General features: G+C 37.0%; 1 protein-coding gene across 1 annotated transcript in view; it reads left to right on the top strand.

Annotated features, from left to right (window-relative positions):
• Nucleotides 1–22,716, top strand: part of LOC120540181 (inositol 1,4,5-trisphosphate receptor type 1) — an 86,810-nt gene that overhangs the window by 23,148 nt on the left and 40,946 nt on the right. The window contains exons 2-5 of the mRNA XM_039770734.1: nt 9,303–9,409; nt 10,840–10,910; nt 20,189–20,304; nt 21,444–21,530. Coding sequence (XP_039626668.1) covers nt 9,318–9,409; nt 10,840–10,910; nt 20,189–20,304; nt 21,444–21,530 — 366 coding nt within the window. The 5' untranslated portion in view covers nt 9,303–9,317. The remainder of the gene's footprint in view (nt 1–9,302; nt 9,410–10,839; nt 10,911–20,188; nt 20,305–21,443; nt 21,531–22,716) is intronic.

The following is a 22,716-nucleotide window of genomic DNA, read 5'->3' as shown; positions in this document are numbered from 1 at the left end:
CAACTTTTAATGTGTTGTAGGCAGATTATCCTAACAAATGTGTGCAGCTAAGGCTGCTCACAATAACCTAGTTAAATTTCTAGAAATTGGATCCTAAATGTGTAGTACTTTACACCAAAAAAGTACAATTTAACTTCAATACTAACTTTTTTTTGAACCTCTATACCAGTACTAAAACTGTTCTGATGCCAATAACTGATAACTCCAAAACTGCAAGCCATTTTAGTCAAACCTCTCTGATGTCCTGCACTATGCACACATCAAAGCAATAGAGGATGGTTCCTTGAAGTGGTCCCAATTCTGTCAAAGCAATAAGTAGTCCAAGGCTGTGGTTTTGTTTTAATGAAGTCGGTAGAACAGATGTTTTTTCTATGTATACCCTTTGTGGGGGGAGGTTGAGGGGTTGAGAGTAAAGGGTAATGTTTACTTCCAGAACCAAAAATCATGAAATGCTGATATTGTACTATTTTTAAAACTTTTTTTTTTGGTACTTTCCAGAATCTGTTTACATTGCAACCTTGATATAAAACGTCAATCTTTTCTGTGCAAACAAAACAACCCTATTTTATAATACATAGAGGTATCCACTGTAATAAAGACAATGGTGTAAGGGTTAGAAAATCAAAAATACCAAGCAAGGGTCTAAAAATTGATTTTATTTGCTATACTGTTAAATGCCAGCAAAAGCAGCTTGATAGTGAATTTCTTGCACCTTCTTAGACCATGTGAACGAGGTTTATAGCTGTTTTTCTAGTGACTTTGCATGGTGGGCACGGATGATTGAAAGTAATTTACGTGCTCCTCAGGAAACCAAAGCCCTGATACAACTAGGCTAGAGCTGCTAAACCAGACCTGTGTGGTTATGACAACTGATGGTATTTTTTTCCCAGACAAACACTGACTGTGAGAGTGGTCCGTTCAACTAGCGAGGCGAGAGGAAGCAGTGAAATGGGGTGTCTCAATATGTAGAGGAAAAGGCTGCTGCAAGGGAAAAGGATTGGGTGCATAATATTAGATACTTTATTAATCCCAAGGGGAAATTCACATAATCCAGCAGCAGTATACTGATACACAAAACAATATTAAATTAAATAGTAATGTAAAAGCAGACAATAACTTTGAGTAATGTTAGCCTTTACTCCCCCAGGTGGAATTGAAGAGTCGCATAGTATGGGGTGTCCTCAGTCTGTCAGTGGAGCAAGACAGTGACAAAAGTCTGTCACTGAAGCTACTCCTCTGCCTGGAGATGACACTGTTCAGTGGATTCTTCATGACTGACAGGAGTTTGCTTAGCGCCCGTTGCTCTGCCACAGATGTTAAACTGTCCAGCTTTACTCCTACAATAGAGCCTGCCTTAACAAGTTTGTCCAGGCGTGAGGTATCCTTCATCTTTATGCTGCCTCCCCAGCTCGCCACAACCGTCTGGTAGAACATCTGCAGCATCTAATTTGCAGATGTTGAAGGACGCCAACCTTCTAAGAAAGTATAGTCGGCTCTGACCTTTCTTACACAGAGCATCAGTATTGGCAGTCCAGTCTAATTTGTCATCTAGCTGCACTCCCAGATATTTATACGTCTGCACCCTCTGCACAGTCACCTCTGATGAGCACAGGGTCAATGAGGGGCCTGGGCCTCCTAAAATCCACCACCAGCTCCTTGGTCTTGCTGGTGTTAAGGTGTAAGTGGTTTGAGTCGCACCATTTAACAAAGTCTTTGATTCCTGTACTCCTCCTCCTGCCCACTCCTGATGCAGCCCACAATTATTATATTATACTGTATAATAGATCAATAGACAGACCATGTATCAAAAAAAGTGGTTTACATTGACTACTTAGGCTTCAGCCTGTATTACAGTTAAACATGCACAGCTAGTTCTGAAATAATGGGGTTGAAGTTGAACCATGTCATGTAATGTGATATTGGCTTGAAGTGGTCATGTTGCATGTTTAAGGAAAGTGGGTTTGGGTTACTTTCCCATCAGGCAAATCTTGTTCATCTTTGCTGTCTGTTTAAACTTGGCTGTGTAAGTATGCCCTTGTTTTGTGAGGGGTTTTTGCATACTAGTGGAGTTGCACAGTCATTTGACTATCCTCTACTGGGTGTTTGGTATTTTATTTATTTTTAAATAAAACTTTGTAAGAATTTTCCTTGGCTGACCATTGTATGGATCCTAGGATGGAGATTCATCACTGGCTTTCATTATCCTTTTTTGATGCAGCCTTTCTTATTGCAAAGGTGGTTCTGTTGTGGCCTTGAAGGTTGTTGGCAAGGTACTACTATGTAATTTAATTAAATGTGCTGTAGTTCCAGATCTAAATAGCTGATTTGTTTTTTTTTTTTTTTTTTTCTTTTTCTTAAAATGCTTCCTTGGTCACATTGTCTGACTGTTGAATGCTGACATAGCTGTGCAGTGTGCTCCTTTCTGTCTTCACACTGTCTTCCAACACAAGATTTGCTTCTGCTTGTGAAAATCGTCTCTTTACAGTATGTATAATAGTTTGAGACCTTAGTAAGCAATTACTGAATCTTGATATGAAATGCAAGATTTATACTAATAACCTGTTAAATGTGCTTTTTTGGTGACCTAACTTAATATTTCACCTCGCTACTAGTCAGGATAAAGGGAAAGATGACTGCAGCAATGTACAGAGACATTGTGGATGAAAACCTGCTCCAGAGCACTCTTGACCTCAGACTGGGGTGACGGTTCATCTTTCAGCAGGACAACAACACTAAGCACACAGCCAAGATATCAAAAGGAGTGGCTTCAGGACAACTCTGTGAATGTCCTTGAGTGGCCCAGCCAGAGCCCAGATTTGAATCAAATTGAACATCTCTGGAGAGATCTTAAAATGGCTGTGCGCCGACGCTTCCCATCCAACTTGATGGAGCTTGAGAGGTGCTGCAAAGAGGAATGGGCGAAACTGGCCAAGGATAGGTTTGCCAAGCTTGTGGGATCATATTCAAAAAGACTTGAGGCTGGAATTACTGCCAAAGGTGCATCGACAAAGTATTGAGCAAAGGCTGTGAATACTTGTGTAGATGTGCTCTTTTTTTATTTTTAATAAATTTGCAAAAATCTCAAGTAAACTTTGTGTTGTCATTATGGGGAGTTTGTGTAGAATTCTGAGGAAAAAATGAATTTAATTATATAATTTTTTTTTTTCCTCTTTCTCTTGAGCTTTTGTAAAAGTTCTAATTTTCCCATGGGGACAAATAAAGTACATCTATCTATATAGTACTAGCCATGTGTGCCCAACTACGTTGCGCGTGTTAGTTGTCTGTGAAGGGCTCCCTGTTTAAACACAGCTGCCAGTCGTGAACTGGGCACTTCGTCGCACAGCATTATGATTTTTTTATAAGGGAAACAAAATTACAAAAGAAAACCCTTGGACATTGATTCGATAGGAACGGCCTACTCGTAATCACTGTCCGAATAGAAATTGTGGTGGTGTAGGAGCATTTCTGCTTCTGTTCATTCAGTCCGTCTCATTTTCACGACGCTGTCATTTCCTTTCACGATCTCTTCTCAACCTTTCTCCAATCTCGCAGGTTGCTTTGTGGCAATCCAAAGAGTAAGGCAATATACATGGAGCAATGGTTATAAAAGGGGACACATAGGTATCCAGGCTCTTTAAAGCATAAATAGAGATCACTTCACTGACATGTGAGCAAGCCACGGTACAACTGTGGGACGCGCAGCACTCGCTGTCTACAATGTAGCAATAATAATTTCCAGAACGTGCTGTTACGTTGTCATTCATTTTACCCCACTGTCTTTCTTTCATTCATATGTTACGTAGGCACGTACCTTTTTATATTCGGCAATCTCATTCTCTAACCAGGCCTCAGGAGCTAACCAGCGTAACACTGTCCACCACTCCTTTCGTTATTCCAGCACACTGTTTACATTCGTGAGTAACACCACCATACTAAACTGGAAGGTGGTCTACGCATGCGGGGAATTTGCAAACAAACAAAGATCAAGATTTAAATGAAGATCTCTTTAGTTAATTTAAAGCACAACAGTTTGTTTAGTTTGAATGTCTGTTTTGAGGTGTGACTGGAGTACTACAGTCTTCAGTAGTATGTAGCAGTAGTATTCTTAATGCAATGCCTATGTTTTAGCTGTCTGTCTAATGCCATCTAGTGCTTCTTCTAATTCATTCATGGACAAACAAAGATCAAGATCCAAATGAAGATTATATATAGAGATTCTTTTGGCGCAGTATGTTTTCTTTTTCTATGATAAAAGTTCTCTGGCAGAATCTGATGCAAGACAACAGCCAACAATGAATATAGGGCGCCAGTCAATTGTTGAGCCTACTGACACCCCCAGATGTGGCCAATTAAGAAATATGTTAACCTAACTTGCCTGGGTTTTGGGGATTAAAAGGGAATATTGCAGTACTGGGAAGAACCCATATAGTATTAGGGAGACCATGCAAATTTCACACAGATCATGTCTGGGCAGGGGATTTAGACCCAGACTGCTGGTTCCATGAAACAGTAGCACTAACCAGTCTGGCACCATGACAGTTTGGTAGAATGTTTTATGAACTCTGGTTTTCATTAACATGTATATTTCTTAACAGGTTATCTTGGTTTCAGTTTGAAGTGCTTTTAAGTTGTGAACTGCATTGGAACACTTGGTGCTTGTGGGTTTGTGTGTAACAGAATTTGCAGTGGGATTTACTCCAATATACTAATAAAATGGGGCAGGGCTTTACAGACCTATGGGATTTCAGAGAAGGGTTTTTTTAGTGCATATGGTCGTCATGGACTGCCTTATTTTGCCATGTACAGTATACTGTATGTACTGAATGTTTTTTTTTTTTCTTTCAGTAACTAGAAATACTGCTTAAAAATCAATACTAAAAAAGAGGATTTCTGAAATCAATTTGTTGTAAAATTACTAAGGCTTGACCTTTGCTGTAGTGGTAGACATTCAACATCAACCCGAAACTGATGGTGCATACAGCAGACTTCATTATAAGCCAGGCTTGCTGGGTTAGCATCCACTCCATGCACAATGTTGAAAGTGTGAATTTTAAGTGTTGCTGGCCTTTGGTTGTTCTCGGGTCACTGACTCCTGACGTGACAGTTGTATTCCAAGAGATTAATTTAATGAGCATGCATGCTTTAGTTAATTTATGTAATTGTGTGGCAAGTGAATGGGTCAATAAGCAGTTCTCAACCTTAAAGACTTCTCTGCTTACCAAGTTTATAAACTGTTTTTGCAATTGTATTGACTGTCTATTTCATCGTTCCACTTTGTAAGGCTAACAAATTGTGCAGCTGGCAACAGAATTATCCCACCTTTCATGTCAGCAAGACCATTAGTTTTACTTTCATACTCGCCATCAGTTCAGCATATTGTCAAGGGAGATAGTGATCTTGAATTGGGAATCTTGGCTATTGCTATAAAAGGTACAAGAAAAAAAGATCTAACTCCGTTATTTTGTACGTGTTCATTTCCTATTCAGTCTTTTGAAGTACCTTCATCTGAGACAAAGTAGAATCTTGTGGCTCTTAACTGTTAAAAGAGCCACATTTCTGGACTATCTGCAGTCTTTAACTGGTAGTTAATGACAAATTCTATATTGTTGTCTAAGCTTGACATATTTTGCATTGTCTTTAAAGCTACAGGCTTTTTTTCTGGGAAAATTTGGCTTTGCAGGCTGTTACACACCTAAAACGTCAGCTTTTCTTTGTCACTAGAGAGCTTATTCAACACCGTTGGGTCTGCAAGTTGTCCTAAATGGAAAAATCTGCCTATCGTTGTCACTTTCTATATTTTGTTAGAAGTTACTGAATAATCTGTGTTCTGGCTAAAGAGTTTCATAAACAATTGTTTTCACTAGCTATTGCTTGTTCACAGAAATGCAGCAAAACATCAAGAAAGTACAAACCCAAAAAGAGACCTCACAGTAATTAACAGTTGAGGGCTTCCATATAGAAATGTTTGAACACAAGTCTAGCCTTGCAATTATATCAGTCTAGAGGACTGTTTATACTCTGTTCTATACACTTGTTCTGTGTAAGAATTCCCACATCTCTGGTTTTCTTTGTAAAGCAGGAATGGAATATTTGGCCAGTCCAGTCTCTGTAGCCGAAACTGATCCTTGCTTGAATAAGTGGGTTTCCTGTAAAAAATTTTGTGTTTAGACCTGTTTAAGAGAATACTTTCTCTTTAATTCTTGATTCAGCCATTTACTATTCCACCTCACAAAGTTGACTGTTTGATCATGAAGCTACTGCTTCTAAACTTTTATTTTGTAGTCTTAGCTTTGACCTCAATTTCCAGTTTTACCTGGAGTTATTGCCATGAAGACTAATGTTACGTTGGCACTTATAAGGATTAAAAGGATAGATTAGAAATAGCTTTCTCTCGCCCCCCACTAATAGTTGTAAATATTTTAGATGTGTTGCAATAAAGGGGTTAACTACTTGTGATCGAATATGTTGTATTTTATATTTGTAATTAAGACCACTTTGCAGATATGTGTTCACATGTTTTTTTTTTTTTTTTTTTTTTTTTTCGGTTAATTGGTGTCGAAAAAGCCAAATTAAGTACATGGAAATTCAATGTTGTATAAGAATAAAATGTGAAGCTTCCACAGGGATGCCTACTTTTTATAGGCACTTTGTCTTTTCATTGTGCTATTGTAAGTTGATTAGGTTGCTTCTGATGGAGCAAAATGGTGTGATGTGCTACAAGAATAGTAATCTACCACCATTGACTGTTCATTAAGCAGTGTTATCTTGTTGAGTACTACTCTGAACAGTGCTGTAAGTGGATTAGAGATTAGTGACTTAATGTTTCCTGTATAGACCTTATAAAATTCATGCAAAATATGAATAGTTTACATTTAGTGCCCTAATTTGGCTGATTTCTGAATCATGGAAAATTTGTACAGAAATTTAGAAATAGTGTATTTTTAGCCAGGGTGACTTCTGTTTATCTGAAAATCCCATTGAAAGATATTATTCCCAGTCCTGCTCAAATTGTCTAGTTGGAACATTTTTTTTCTTTCTTTTTTTTTTTTCTCTAGACTATTGAACTCTGCTTCTTGCTTATGGCCTGGTGCTCTGCATGATATTGGCTGCTTTCAATGTCTTTCTGTGAAGGAAGTGTCTCGTCTCTGCACTACACCTTTTACTTCTAGTGTCACCATGTACTGGTTCAGTACTTGTAGAACCGGGTGGTATATCTGACATATCCTGGTACTCTCAGTGGTTGTGGCAGACTGACACTGCCATGTCGGTGAATTTGAGCAGTTTGGAGGTTTGAGGTGCTCCTGTTATAGTGATGTTGTTCATCAGCGGAGTGCTTTTGCAGAATCTTGATGACCCTAGGAGATTCTACACAGCAACTCTCGGAATAAAAACCGAACTAGCAGATTGAGAAGTTTTTAACAGTGTGTGTGTACCTTGCTTACCAAAGGGAAGGTTGTATCCCTTACATATCTCTTCCCCACAGCTTTGACTGCATAGTTATGTTTAGGGGTCTAGCACATCAATGGTGAATGTATGAAGATCGTACCTAGTACTACTATCCATCAAATCTTCCGGTAGTGATTTGCACTCCCATTCACTAATGTAAGAGCATATATTAAGTGGAAAGCTCAATTAAATATTTAACTGGGCTTAAAGGTCTTATTTGTAATGAAATTGTTCATTTTAAAATTGTGAGAAATAGAAAAAGGCATTTATTTCCTGCAGTGACTTGCTTCCTTAATGATATAAACCTGCAAATCCCAACACATCAGACAGCTTGCTAATTTTATGACCGTGTGCTGCCTGTCATGTATATGCCAATAGGTCATAGGCATGTGTTTTATTAACTGTCACTTCCGGAATTATTATACTGATTGGTGGGTTAGGCACTGGTTTAAGTGACTGAAGTAAGCAACATTGAATGATGCATTGGTTGTCAAATTAGTCTGTTTTAATGCAGGCCTGCAGTTCATTCCAATATACCAGCATGACTTCAACCTCAGTCCTACAGTTGGAAAGCATCAGGAATTCAAGATTTAACTTCAGCCCGCCTCTTTGACGTAAAGTTGAAAAGGGTCTGTAGGTGGCAGTGGTATGTGTATTTTCTGCTCACTGAGGGAACCTGACATAAGTTTCAATTGCTTTTTTTTTGTTTCCCTCTCCAAAGCCCCACCAAACCCCAAGGAGACTGGCTTGTATAAATGCTTCAATCAGGGATATCACTTTTTACTATTTTGATGCTATTTTAATGCAGGCTAACGTAGATGGAGGGAATTGCCATTTATTAAACACAATACAAGTATCAGTCTAAGTACTGGTCATGGTGTACATCTTCTTGTAAACTCACTGAAGCACAATCCACTGGAACACATCCTTCTAGCATGTCAAGTTCTATCCAACTCCAAGGTCTGAGCACATAAGAAAAGTTTAGCATTATTTCAAAAATATACACTATTCATCTTTTGAAAGTGGTAACTGCATTTCAGAGTGTAAATCCAGGTGCTTGAGTTGCATGGAGCCAGTGTCTATCCTGGCAGGGTCTGGCACAAGGTATTAACCCATCAAATGCAGACAATATGTCCTCACACACCCTACATAAATTAATTCTGGGCAATTTAGCACAACCTGTTTAACTTGCCATCATTCATACATTATGTCTAAGGGAAATCCAAGTGTTCCTTGAGTAAACTACACAAACGGTGTATTGAAGTGGAACAGTTTCTGAAACTGTGAGGCAGGAGCACTAACCACTGTGCTGCCCTCTGCCTGCAATTTGAAAATTAACTTTTTTTATCATTCCTCTTAAGAGGATTTACAATCCAGTCATAAATTGTCCTCTAACTTTTGAAGGATAATTTTGACAGTTATCGCTTGCCAGTATCTTTCTCTTGGTTGTCTTTGAAATACTGTTGTATGTAGCTGTTGGTTTAATCATTTCTGAAATTAAATGTTTGAAATGAATGTGTGTGTGTATGTGATCAGTCATCTTCAGTCTGTGATCCTCTGTTTTGAAACATTACATAATGTGAAGGAAGTGTTTTTAGCATTGAATAAATTTTTATTTTTGATGTTTTAATCTTCTCTAAGAAATGTCTATATTGAGTTGCTTGAAAAAGTAAAACTGCTTTCAGTTTTATGTCTTGTTTGTTCTGTATTTTGTTTCACTTACAGAATGTTATATGCAAGAATGTTCCGTATACGCACTTTATAGTATAGTATGAGTTGTGATATTTTGATACTTTTAATGGTATATTCTAAAATGTCTTGATTTGATAGCTTAAAGGTTGACTTTTCTTTTGCAGGGAGAAGAAGAAAAGATGTCTGATAAAATGTCAAGTTTTTTGCACATTGGAGACATAGTCTCCTTGTATGCTGAGGGGTCTGTCAATGGCTTTATTAGCACTTTAGGGTAAGTATTCAGCACTATGCAGCATGGTTAACACCCCATTCCCAAATGGAGAAGCTGTAGGCCCTAGATGATTCTACTGAGAAACTCCGTAAGGCAGTTAATATTTGCTTTTTATGTTGTGCCAGCTTAGCTACTGTGGTATCTTTTTTTAGATCTGGATTTGACTTTGCATAGAGCTGTACTTGTATGACTTGTTAACCTTATACAGAGATATTTTTACATTTGGATATTTTGAGCCTTATTTAAAGGTTTACATTTGACAAAAGGCTGGAAATAATCTAAGCTGCATTTTCTGTACTTGTTAAGTAAATAAACGGTCTGTTTTGAGTGTCTTCTGTTGTATATTTCTAAATGTGTCAGCTGAACACAATCTGCTCTTGAAATTTCAGCTGAGTCTGAGTTCAGTAAAATGTTCTGCTTTATAAGTGAAACTCGGTGAAATAAGTCATCTAGCAATATTCCAAAGAAAACCCAGAATATTAGGATTGAGAGATGTGGATTCTAATGTGGGACAGATTTGACACTTGCAACATTTTTGTCATCCATGAAACAACTTTATTGCTGATGTTTCCAGTTGTGTAAATGAGACCTGCATATTCAAGAAAACAAGTTGGGCCGACTGCTTGTCTAATGCTTATTTGCATTAGTTTAAAATTTGATGCAATGAGCTTTCAACTTTAAGACTTCAGAATTAATCTAGTCTCTTTCAGCGATTTATTACTCCGTTCAAGGCTGGCCAGTTGACACCATGTTCATTGCCTTCAGAAAGAATTCGGATTCTTTCACTTTTCCTCATTTTATGTTGCAGCCTTGTCCAAAAATGTGATTTTCCCCTTATCAAAAATACTCAATACCACAGAATGACAAAGCCAAAATAGGATTTTAGATATTTTTGCAAATTTTATTAATTTTCAAAAATGTAATTGTTTTTCACCTTGGTTATTCTGGGGTATTGAGTGTTTTGAGGGGGGGAAATTAATTTAAATGATTTTAGAGCAAGGCTACAACATATTTGAAAAGTCAAGGGGTCTGAATACTTTCTGAATTCATTGTTTATGGGTGTGAATTATGATTGGAAGCCAGATGAACATTCTGGTCTTCTGATAATGTTACAAGATGGAAATAAGTAGCTTTAAGTATAAATTTTGGTTCTGGTCAATTCATGTTACTTTAATACTATGGTGGGGGTAGTATTTAGAGGGATGTCACATTGACAATAGTTGTAAAACTGAACAAAAAGTGATATTTCTCTATGAAAATCAATATAAATGTTTGTTGGACATGTTTGCAGTTGGAAAGTAGAGATTTAGTGTTTACCTGCCTTCATTTATCCCATTAAAGCTTCTCATTGCATGTGTGTGTCATATGGAGTTTCAGGGCCTGCATTATTTTATTTTTTTTTTGTTAATCGCTGCATTTTTTTTCCTTAGGCTTGTTGATGATCGTTGTGTTGTTCAGCCAGAAGCTGGGGATCTCAACAACCCACCGAAAAAATTCCGAGGTAAAGAACTTATGATTTAAATTTATTTTCAATGCTACTTTATGCCATTAAATGTGGAATGTAATAGTGAAAGCTACAGAAAGGAATATGCATCTCACAGGGGGAAAAAACAATGTGGCTGGCCTTATAATGTAGCTTGTGTGTGTTTGTAGTAATTGGTATCCAGATGTGGTTTGGGGGATTGACAGTTCAATTTCCTACCCTAATAGCTATGCATCAAGACACACAGAAAGACCTCTGATAGTTACTACAGCCTTATTGTTCGTTCTTGCACACATGGTCTGTTATGAACTGTAGGCGGTAGTTTTAATACACCCCAAGTATTGGCTTTTAACCTATATTGATCTGTTATAGAAATTTCTTTCAGGACAGTGCGTGCCTAATTTGGGGCGTGTTCCCATCTTTTTATTTAAATACCCAGCTCTTTGTATGTTAAGAACCCATCTAGGGTATTCTGGACAGTAACTCCAGGGGTTCCACAATGTAGTGTCTTTTCCTTGATAGAGGGTGTATGTCATAATCTTATAATTCCTGTTGGTGAGACACAACATGCGTTAGATCATGCTAGACAAGTTAAAATCAGTTTTTTCTTCAGACTCGTATTGGTAGCATATTAGGTAAACAAAGTAACAGTCATTAGTGAAATTACTCAGAGCTCAACAAACAGAACAACAATGTGAATATGTATACGTGTGTGTGCCCTGCAGGGTACTAACTCCCCTGTCTGGGCTTGGTTTCAGTCTTGTGCTTAATCCAGTTTTGATAACACCTTATACTCATGAGATGGAATATTCTTTTTAGCAAATGTGTGGTTTAGGCGTGTGTGTGTGTATTGGTGATGGTTATTTTGTAATTTGTGCCTCTGTCAATTGCATATAAAATCAATTAGTTGTCCAGTGCTTGTGGTATTTGTATTTAATCGTACATGGAGTACTTGGTGGGCCCAGGATCCTGAATGCCCATTGTGGCCAATCTTCTGTGGAGTCTCCATTTCTTTGACCAAAATGTTAGTTTAATTCAGTCACTATGGAGTCACTTTGCATCGATTTCCCTTGGAGCAAGCAGTTTCCTGCTTCAAAGTAGGAGTCTTCTTCTGTAGCCCTCACTAGTGCTGATTTTGGGCAGCTGCCAAAGTGCTCTGTTCACAATGCTTCCTCACAGAAGTATGTACACGATTTCCTGTTAATGTAAGCAGTGCAGAGCTCATCCAGCTGATTTTTGTCTAGAGAATTATTTCCAAGCAAAAGAACAATGATTTTTACAGAGGACAAGTACAAGGAATATGGCCAGGGTGATACCCAGTGTTTTTTTGTTTTGGTTATTGTAAGTGATGAGCCCTTAGCAAACTGTGGTCAATTTTTGCTTTTTAAGAAAAGAAATGTGGTCTTCTCCCACTGACTAGCTAGAGATGAATATTGTCTCTGAATATTCAACAGGCATACAGCAATGCAGGAGAAAATTTGTGAAGAAACATCTGGTTTGCAAAGTCCAAGCATAATTAATCCAAAATGGGTGAAGTCAAATGCCACTGTAGTGGGAAATGTAGGAATAAAGTGACAATGGCTAATCACAGCAATCATCATCTAATCAAACAATGTTAACAAATATGAACATGTTGGACTAAAATGAGTTGTTGTCTATGACCCTTTTTAATGCTGCTATTGAGTTCCAATGCTAGCAGTTGCTTCATTCTGGTTGGGAATGTGTTCATGGTTCAACATTGGATTTAAAATATTTTATTACTCCTTACTTAGGCAGTTTTATTTTTGAATAGCTTATAGATCTGCTTTTAAATTTTCAATCTGCCTGATCTAATTACAAGAAAGCGTCAAAGTCCCTCTGTGTTGAAAGTTTAATTTCATGTCTGATTACAGATCTCTTTAGTCATAAGGCATGGATGGTACTGCTGGAAGGCTGTGAACACAGTTCTTTTGATCTTAAAGGTGGTGGACTTTGGGAACCTTGGCTCCTTAAAATCCTGGAAGTATTGGTATTTGTCTTGATATGCTCGCTCAAAACCTTTGCAGGAAAATAAAGGCAAATGTGTTCAAGACTGATACCGTAAAAGGATGCATTTAAAAGGCGAGCATACAGGCTAAATAGTTCCTCCCCTTGTCTTTGGCTCCATTATATTGCATGATGTAATACTGATCACTTACGTACAAATATACTTTGTTTACATGAAATGTTTCATAGTTCTTTGAGCACTATTTTGACATGTTTGTTACTTTGCTTCCTTGAACATTGTATTGGTGTGTGTGTCCTGGTTTCGGTCTCTACTTATTTTTTTTTTTTTTATAACTGTTACACCTTCTAGCTACCTTAGGGCTTAGATTAAATTGTCCCAAGAGGGAAATGTGGCTTTTTACAGAAGCTCAATAAATACACACATATGGTATGTATGTATGTATGCATGCATACACATACACATACATAAAACAAATGCCTTGTTCCATAAAGCTTATTCCAGTCAGGACAAAGGTGGCAGCACTGTGATAGTGTGTTTCATTTCTGTACTGCCTTCAAAACCGTCCAGCCTTCCATGTTAAGGGATCTGCAGGTGGATGAGCTGATGGTTTCCTGGGTAAAGGACTATATTTCCATCAGACTGTATTTTGTGAGGTCTGGGCCTCTAATGTGGATGTGAGCAACACTGGAGCACTACAAGAAACAGTCATGTCTACTTTTCTCTTCACTCTGTACACATGTGACTATAAATAAAACTGAAGGTCATGTCCATTGCAGAAATTGTACAATGATTCTGCATTAATGGGGTCTATTGACATGGAGCTTAAGGCAGAAGGTGGGAGTCTGGGAGAGAAATTTGAGAATCAACAACAGCAAAACTAAAGAACTGTTTGACATTTGCTGTCCCTGGCATAATTTGGGGAGTTAATGTGTAGGTGGTCTGCTGCTATACATGCTAGAGGGTCTATGTCCTTGACAAGCTGGACTTCTCTAGTAACTTAAACTCTGAATAGTATGATTTTTTTTTTCTCTTCTATGTTGTGGTGTGCTGATATCAGTTCAAGAAAGACTTCTCAAATTAAGGTAGACAGGCATAGTTATGGGACTCTCCCTGGTCCTGCTGGAGGTTGTAGTGATAGAGAATGGGGAAGAAAAAAAAAAACTAATGGTCATTATGAACAATGCTGCCAATCCTCTCTAACATATTAGTATTGAGGGCTTTCAGATGACACTATTCAGCAGAAATGTTTCAAGAAAAGCTATTTAGCAATGGTTGTGTCTGTGAATCATTTAAAGCAATCTCTCTCTCCCTTATTGCCTACACTTTTAAACTGTCTTGTTGAATAATAAGCAGGATGTTTTAGTTTGATTGCACTGGGCCACATTAGTAAAAGCTTGGTATATGCATGGAGAGGGGATTCTGTACAGTAGTGAGGACTTTGGAAGGCTAAAACCAAATTGGTTGGGTGGGGCTTCAATGGAAGTAAAAGTATCAAATCTAGCATTAATATTTCTATTTCCTGAAGGCTTCAGGGAAAAATGTCTAACTCTGCTCATCATGAAACTTCTACCTAAGGACTGTTACAGTGCACTGTGATAAACCTCACCCCATCATTTTGAAACTCTTTAGCATTTCTAGCCTTTAGTTTTGTCACTTTTGTGAGAGCCTCATGATTTCTGTGCAGATTACTTTTTTTTCCCCTTTAAATCTGCTTTGTATTTGATTAACTGGCTGGCCAACCTGAAGTTTGTCCCTGCTTTCTGTTCACTTGCCTTATTTGGTAAGGCTGCAGCAGCAGCTGAAGAAATGTGGGGGCTGGTCCGCCAGTTCTGGTGATTTTGATGTCAGTGTTTTGCCTTTTTTTAGTCCATGCCCCTTCCCACCCTTCATCCGTGCAGCTTACATTCATAAAGATAAACTTTTGCCAACTGTCCATATCACTTTACCAAGATTTCTGTTACATTTGCCAAATGTTTAACTTTCCCTGTGGAACAGATGAGCTGACATTTTTAACCATTGCTAGTCGTTTAAATAGATGTGCAATTATATGTAACTGTTATAACACAAATAAGTGTTTTGACCTTGTTTCTCATGCTATGAAAGCATATTTCTTTAAAATAAAGAAGCCACTTTTACTTAACAATGACTGGTTAAGGGTGTAAAGTGGTGTTTTTTATTCAGACAACAGGGAAAATTACTATTAACTCAATTTAGATCATTTCTTGATAATTGCTGTTCTCCTACCCACACTAATTTGTAATACCAAATATGATCTCTGCTTACCAGAGGTCAATTATATTCTGCTTACTCTAATTTAAATTCATTCAAAGGATGCTACATATGTGCACTAAGTGCTGTAACTTCTCATGGTACAGTATCTGGAATGATCCTGGTTAATCACCATAAGAATCATTTGTGGATTTTGTTCACATTACTCCATTTGACTTACTTTTTTGTTTAACATTTACATGTTAGTTGTAGGTAAAACAGTGAGGGCTCAGTAGAGAGTAATGTTCATGACCACAATTGCAAATGTGTGTGTGTTTAATGGCTGGTGGGCAACAGTAGTGGTTACTTTTTACCTTTTTTTTTTTTTTTTTTTTGCATTCATGTTTTCCATTTAATGCTAACCTTCTCATTATTTGCAGTGTTTTAATTCAATCCCGGAAGATGCTGCTAAGGTATAGTTAGCTGGTTCAGTAAGCGTGAACCCTAACCCGGTTAAATCCAGAAAAGGGTTGTTTAAACCTCTGCTGCTATCACCACTGGTGGTAAACTAAGGGTGTCCTAGAATAATGTGATCTGGGATTACATCTGTTTTTAGCCTTTGTCATGTTTCATTCCACAAAAGTACTTTAAATCCATAATTTGACATTGTATAAAATTGTCTTGTTTACACCTACTGATTTGTTCTTTTTTTAAATTGCACACTTGCTATCAAGGAGCTATGTAATAAAATCTAGTAAAAGATTACATTTGCCAAGAATAAACCCACAGCTGTGTTTGACTCAAAGTATTCAGACTCCTTCACTTTTTGCATACTTTGTGTTGTGTTTTTTTAATAAATACATTTTGCAATTATTCCCCCATCAGTCTATACTCAATAATCCATAACAAAGTGAAAACATGTTTTCTGAATGGTTTGCCAATTTATTTAAATCTAACTGAAATCTCTCCTTCCTAGTATTCAGTACTTTGTAGAAGCTCCTTTTGGCAGCAAATAAGTTTTGAGGCTTTTTGACAAGTCTCTACAAACTTTGCACACCCAGATTTGGGCCTAGACTGTCCTACCCTATTCATCCCAAGAGTTTTGAATATTCCTGGAGACCTACTGTGCACCACACTACTTGTTAATTTTATTTCACATGTCTTAAGTGTTTGCTGACATTATTGTGAAATTAACCCTTAAGATTGACTGTGCCCATGTTTCTGTTGAATTAATCTTAAAATAGACTGGTTCCACTGTACTAATCCCTTTCATAATTTTAAACAATTTAGTTATGTCCTCTTCTAATCTGTTTGCTTACACTGATGTTCAGCTCCTTCCATTCTTCCTAACGGCTCATACCTTTCAGTTCTTAATAAGCCTACTCACTCTTCTCTGGACTTTCCAGTGCATATCCCTGTAGCCTGGAAAGAAAAACTGCATGCTGTACTCCAGGTAATGAAAGTGCGAAATTGAAAAAAGTGACAATTTACTGCACTATGCATCCATGTTAGTTGCTACAAATCTTCATCAAAACTGCTTTCTTTATATTTAAAAAAAATAAATAAAAAAATTAGAAATTGCTTGTTTGCAATCACAATGTGGTTGTAAACAAATCTTTTTGTATTTCATGTGCTTGTTTGTATCTTCCAAGTTGTTATAAGTTGAGATCTTTATAATCAGAGATCCAGTTGTTTAAGTTATTTTACAGTGGAAAATTTGTAACATTTAGTTTGGAGACTACAAACATGATGCTTAAGTACAAGCTAAATAAACAATGTCACAACTTGGCAATGACTGATTTATTCCTGATGCTTTCATTTACAACAGTTGTAAGACAAAACTGGATTTTTGCATTTAGTGGATTTCCCAATAACAGGCATTTTTTCCAAGTAGATAATCAGACTTAGATACAGTACAAAGATTGGGTATGTATAACCAGAGATGCATCTATGAATTGATTGTGCTAAATTCCAATTCTTTTAAAAACTTTATAGTGTAAAGTTAATCTTCAAATAGTTCCCTCACTGCTCCTCAGTGAATGTTGTCTCATGTGCTACATTAGTGGAATTGCTGCCTGCTTGACTTTTTATTTATATTATATATATATATATATATATATATATATATATATATATATATATATATATATATATATATATATATATATATATATATATATATATATATATATATATATATATATATATATATATATATATATATATATATGTTGCTGTTCTCAGCATACCTACCGCTTGTCCTAGCTATGGTAATTTATTATCTGTGCAGGTGCTAGTTTCCTTAGGGACAATGAAGATGGCTTATTAAGCATTTTTACCCATTTTTCCTATTTTTGTGTACTATCACTTGGATGGATACAGTGTTTTAGGGAATATTCTGTTCCTTTTTTTTATTTTTCTTTGTGCAGATGAGGTCAGTTCTTAAAACATGGAGTTTTCTGGTCCTCTTTTTGAACCATCCATGTTTAATAGGGTATGGGTAAAGAGTGAGGTGTCTGAGGTTTTCTTTGTCTTGTATAATGTAAGTGATCACAGTTTCCTATTCTGTTGGTTTATCTACATTAAATTTATTGCAGTAAAAATATGGTTCTACATTGTCTTAATTACTTTCACCTACCTGATGGATTCAGTAACCACCTGCTACTCCACTTTTTTTTTTTCTTTTTGTAGTTTTATCATCTCACAACAAGAATTAGACCCAATTTTATAAGTTGTAACGGATAGTTTTGGGTTTTCACATCTGCTCATTCTGTTTGCCTTTAAAAGTTCAGCTCAGAGTGTTTGGCATTTGATATGTGAAGAATTTGATCCACACGTAAATGTGTAGCTAACATTGAGATTAGACAGAACTTGTTTATGTCCTGATATGACATCAGAGTAACAAAACTGATAGTTCAAAGGTTGCAGGCTGTTTGAGTTTATTGAATAACAGCTTATATCATTATTGGGAATAAAACACTTAAATCTTTCTCCTGGCTCCTGTCAACTGCTATATTTAGTGCCCTAGCCTGGAAGTTATCCTAAACTCTATTTTAGTACATAAACAATTTTGTTGAAAAGGGCATTCAGTCCAGCCTAGACTGTCCTACCCTATTCATCTAACATTTTACAAGTTTTGAAGGACCCCAAAGTACTATCCATTATAATACTTATATTCCACATTTATACGGTAGTTCTGTATGTGAAATTTTGTAGTGTTTATGTGAAATTTACTGTTAACTAGCATCCTTTTAATGTGCCCTTTAGCAAACCCATCTTGAATGACTTATCACTAGACTTTTTCCCCCATGGATAACTGAAAATGTATGACTATCCCAATGGCTAGTTTGACTACTCCAGCTTTCAGATTACAACCGTAATGAATTTGAAGTACAGTGGCTTTATATCGGTGATCCTGCAGAATAATCTCCCTCTGGTCTCCCCAAAGTACAGTTGTACTTACAAAGGCTTATTCTTTAATACAGTTCATTTAAGGATTATCAGTATGTCTGTGCTTTGCACATTTTCTCCCAAAATGTGTCTTGCATTATGGTAACTTCTAATTTCAAGAATTTTATTTTCAGGAAGTCCTTTGACTGGTTTGTGCTTCATTTGTTTTGTGAAATTCACTAAGTAACTTGTGACATTCTTTACACACGTTTGGGGACAAATTGTTAAGTTTGTAGTGAATAGCGACCAAATCTGCCAATGAGAAGTCTCCGTCCGTAGGGTTACTTTTTAAAAATATTCTATTTCCTTCAGCTCATACACTATTTAGGGTTGCAGTGTCCTATTTTCTATGTGTGTTATGGACAGCTATGTAAAATACGTATGGAGAGATAGGTAGAGTGGAAAAACTCAGACTTGACACTAAGAGAAAATAGAAAGTTAGAGTTACTGTTATCAATTCAGGAGTTCAGCAGCACAAGGTAAGCAATAAGCCCAGCAACAGAAGAAGCCGACACATACCGAGACCCACTACAGGTACCAGGCCTCGCATGTTTGAGAAGTGCTACTGTTTGCTATGGTACCCTTTTTGCAATTTTTGACTGTTGCATCACTATATGTTATAACAGCAAACAGAGTTTAGATAAGCATTGTGGTTTTTGTATACAGTATACCATGTGTTAAAACACTGACAATATGATAGCGTGGCATGTTTGCATTTCCATTTTGACAGTAATGTTAGATATTTGTTTAGACATGTCAGAAGTTGGGTTTTGTGCTTCCTCGGCTGTGGTTCTGCTGAAGTGGTGTCAGTGAGCACGTTTAACTGTTTTGGGTGTTTCAAGTTTTGAAATCTGTATCTCTTGTGGCTCTTCATCTCTAACAGCAGGCCTTTTCACCACCTTTTGATCGCATAGGACATACAGGTTACTTTTTATATATTTTCATAGATGTAGCTACCATTTCTTAGTTTTGTATCTGATTATTGCTGTAACTGAAAAACCGCACCAATGTGTCCTTAGATTTGTTTAGAAATGTGGCACTCCGTGAGCCATCAAACTGTGCTCATCCGTTTAAGTAAAGTTCACCCCGACAGTCTCTAGACATGTTATATCTGGCTCTGTGTGGCTTAAGTGGTCCAGTCTTCGTTTCAGCCTGTCCGTCCAGGTTACAATGGGTGGAGATCCAATAATACTATGGAAATGTTTATTTTGAAAAGCTAAAGTAGTTTGCACTCTTAAGTTTATAGAACATTAGTAATTACCTTTTTATTACAGTGCTCACTAACTAGACTGTAATAACTTGATTCTCAGTGAGAGTGGTTCTAGATTCCAGCTAAAGATACTTAGTTTGGTTCTTGGCTTGTAGCTTCCCTTACTTTCTAGAAATGTAGTCATGTACAGTGAGTTATTTATGGCTTTATTTTTGAAAGAGATATATCTATTTTTTATACCCCTTCTCTTCTCTGTCCACTTGTGGTTCCTGACAAAGATATTTAAAAAAGTTGTGTTTTGTGCTCAATGTGATATGGGGATTCATGGCAGAGGGAGATAAGTAAATATTATAAAGTTAATGTGCTTATATTCTTTTATCAATTAGTTTATCTCATTTCACAGTTCCACCTTAATTATGTACTTTTTCTTTTTAAATTTAGATTGCCTTTTTAAACTCTGCCCGATGAACAGGTACTCTGCACAGAAACAGTTCTGGAAAGCTGCGAAGCCAGGAGGGAACAGCACTACAGATGCAGTGTTGCTAAATAAATTGCATGTAAGTGGATTTTTCTTGAGTGTTTGTGGCTGAGCACCTTTTATCCACTTGTGTCATTGTTCCAAATTGTACATGTTATCTTTAAGCACAGAAGCTTTATGGAATGTTAGTTTTGGCCCATGAGGCTTAACAATATCAAAAGTCACTGAGCATGAATGCTAATGATTGGGACCTTCAATTAGAAACTTGACCTATTTCCATTTTACAACTATGCCTTGTTTTTTCTATATTTATCTGTGTTTTCTTTGGAATAAAGGTAAATGTTTTTTATATATAAAAAAGTGACCCGAAATGCCCCTAATTGTTTTTATTGTATGTTCAAGTTTTGTAATTTTGTCTACAGTTTCAGAGGGAACTTTCTGAGCATACAAAATAATTACTAAATGGCGGCACTGTGTCGCAGTGGAAATGCTGCTGCCTCACAGTAAGGAGACCTGGATTCACTTCCCTGGTCCTCCCTGCATGGAGTTTACATGATATCCCTGTGTCTGCGTGGGTTTCCTCCGGGTGCTCCAGTTTCCTCCCACAGTCCAAAGACATGCAGGTTAGGTGCATTGGCGATCCTAAATTGTCCCTAGTGTGTGCTTGGTGTGTGTGTGAGTGTTCGCTCTGCAGTGGGCTGGCGCCCTGCCCAGGATTTGTTCCTGTCTTGTGTCCTGTGTTGGCTGGGATTGGCTCCAGCAGACCCCCCGTGACCCTGTGTTAGAATTAGCGGGTTGGGGAATGACTGACTGACTGACAAAAGAAAAGGATTCATGTCCCTGGTGCTTTCTGTGTGAAATTTGAATGCAAGTTAGGTTATTTAGTATTGCTATATTGGCCCTACTGTGTGAGAGTGTTCTCCCTTTGATGGGATTAAGCACTATCCACAGATTGTTCTTGCCTTGTGCCTGATGCTCCATGAGAGGCTCCAGTTTCTCTGTGATCCTGGTCAGGATAAGGTTTTTTTTTTTTTTTTTGTTTTTTTTTTCTTTCCCTCATATTTTCAGTATGTGTATCATATCATTTAACCAGGACAAATATATTTTTATGGTCATTACACTCCCTAAGTTGAGTTTGCACTCCAGTTTTGACATAATGGACAAAATGAGTGTGTATTTTTTGTCTCCACCTAAACTATTTCCTTTCATTTTCCGTAGCATGCAGCAGATCTGGAAAAGAAGCAGAACGAGTCTGAAAACAGAAAGCTGCTTGGTACAATTATCCAGTATGGTAATGTCATTCAGGTAAAAGTTTTGCTGTATTTTAGGCCCATTTTAAAGGTGCAGTTTTCGGAGCAGCCCATTTTGGCGGTAGCAGTTTTTATGGATATATTGGTAGCTATTCTTGTTAATGAAATACTTTTAATTCTGAGTCTTGTTAGTACTCGTGTTGCTATGCCATACATTTTCAAAAATGAGTGTATGTTGTCAAATGAGTGAGAACTTAGTATTGTATCAGAATCAAGGTTTCCATTAGAAAAAAGGTGATGTGTAAAGCATGGAAGCAAACAATTTAATTTTTCAAGTACTTTGGTCAAAGGAAGTTTTGTTTTAAAGTATTGTACAAAGATTAGTATAAAACAATCAATGAAAATCAATGAATGAAACAAAATTTAAATGCTTAAAACCTGCACAAAGATGAATGTGTAAAACAATGTGGGGAGAGCTGGAAAGATTTTTTGATGCACGTGAAAATGCTAGAAGCTTAACTGCACATCTTTAGTGCTTATTTTTCAATTTGTGTAATCTTTTTAACATTGGTGAATTTGCATATGTCACCAGTTCATATACCTTGAACTTACAGTTAAGTAAAAAGTTTCTCCAGTCTTGTTTTTTTTTTTTTTTTTAGAGTTTTGGTTTTATGCAGGAGAAACAGTTCATTAGCTGTGAGGTTTTTTATATTTGCCGTACATTGCATCAAAAGTTTAGTTGATGTGCTTTTTTTTTTTGTTTTGAGTTTCATAAGTCAGGGCTGCAATTGCTCTTGGGTTGCCAATAGGCTGTGGGTTGTCCAGGCAGACATTATCAAACCTAAAGGTATTAGAGGAGGTATGACCTTGGCTTTTTGAAGCAGAAATTGGTGTGGATTTGTTTTTGGATTGTGTCAGTTATTCCAACAAGAAATCAGTGTTGGGTGCATTTGATTTATACAGTTGTGGTTTCACGCCCTTTTTCAACCTTACTTGCTTAAAGGCTGTAATAACTAACAGACTATTACTACTGTTATTTTAGCTGTTATTTATCTTTTATATTGTACATACCAAGATAAAATGCATGCGCTTACTATCATTGGTCAGCAGTGAGTGGTATTGGAAACATTTATAATGCTTTTATAGTCCCACATGCTGTTCTGTCCAACTAAGCTGGGTTGAGATCCAAGTAATCATTCTAGTTCTCTGCTTTAACATTTGCAGGGCACCATGCAATGCAT

This window comes from Polypterus senegalus, chromosome 12 (genome assembly GCF_016835505.1).
Source record: "Polypterus senegalus isolate Bchr_013 chromosome 12, ASM1683550v1, whole genome shotgun sequence".
NCBI classification, from domain to species: domain Eukaryota; kingdom Metazoa; phylum Chordata; class Cladistia; order Polypteriformes; family Polypteridae; genus Polypterus; species Polypterus senegalus.
Note: the sequence above shows the minus strand (reverse complement) of the source record. Positions and strands in the feature narration are given on the sequence as shown.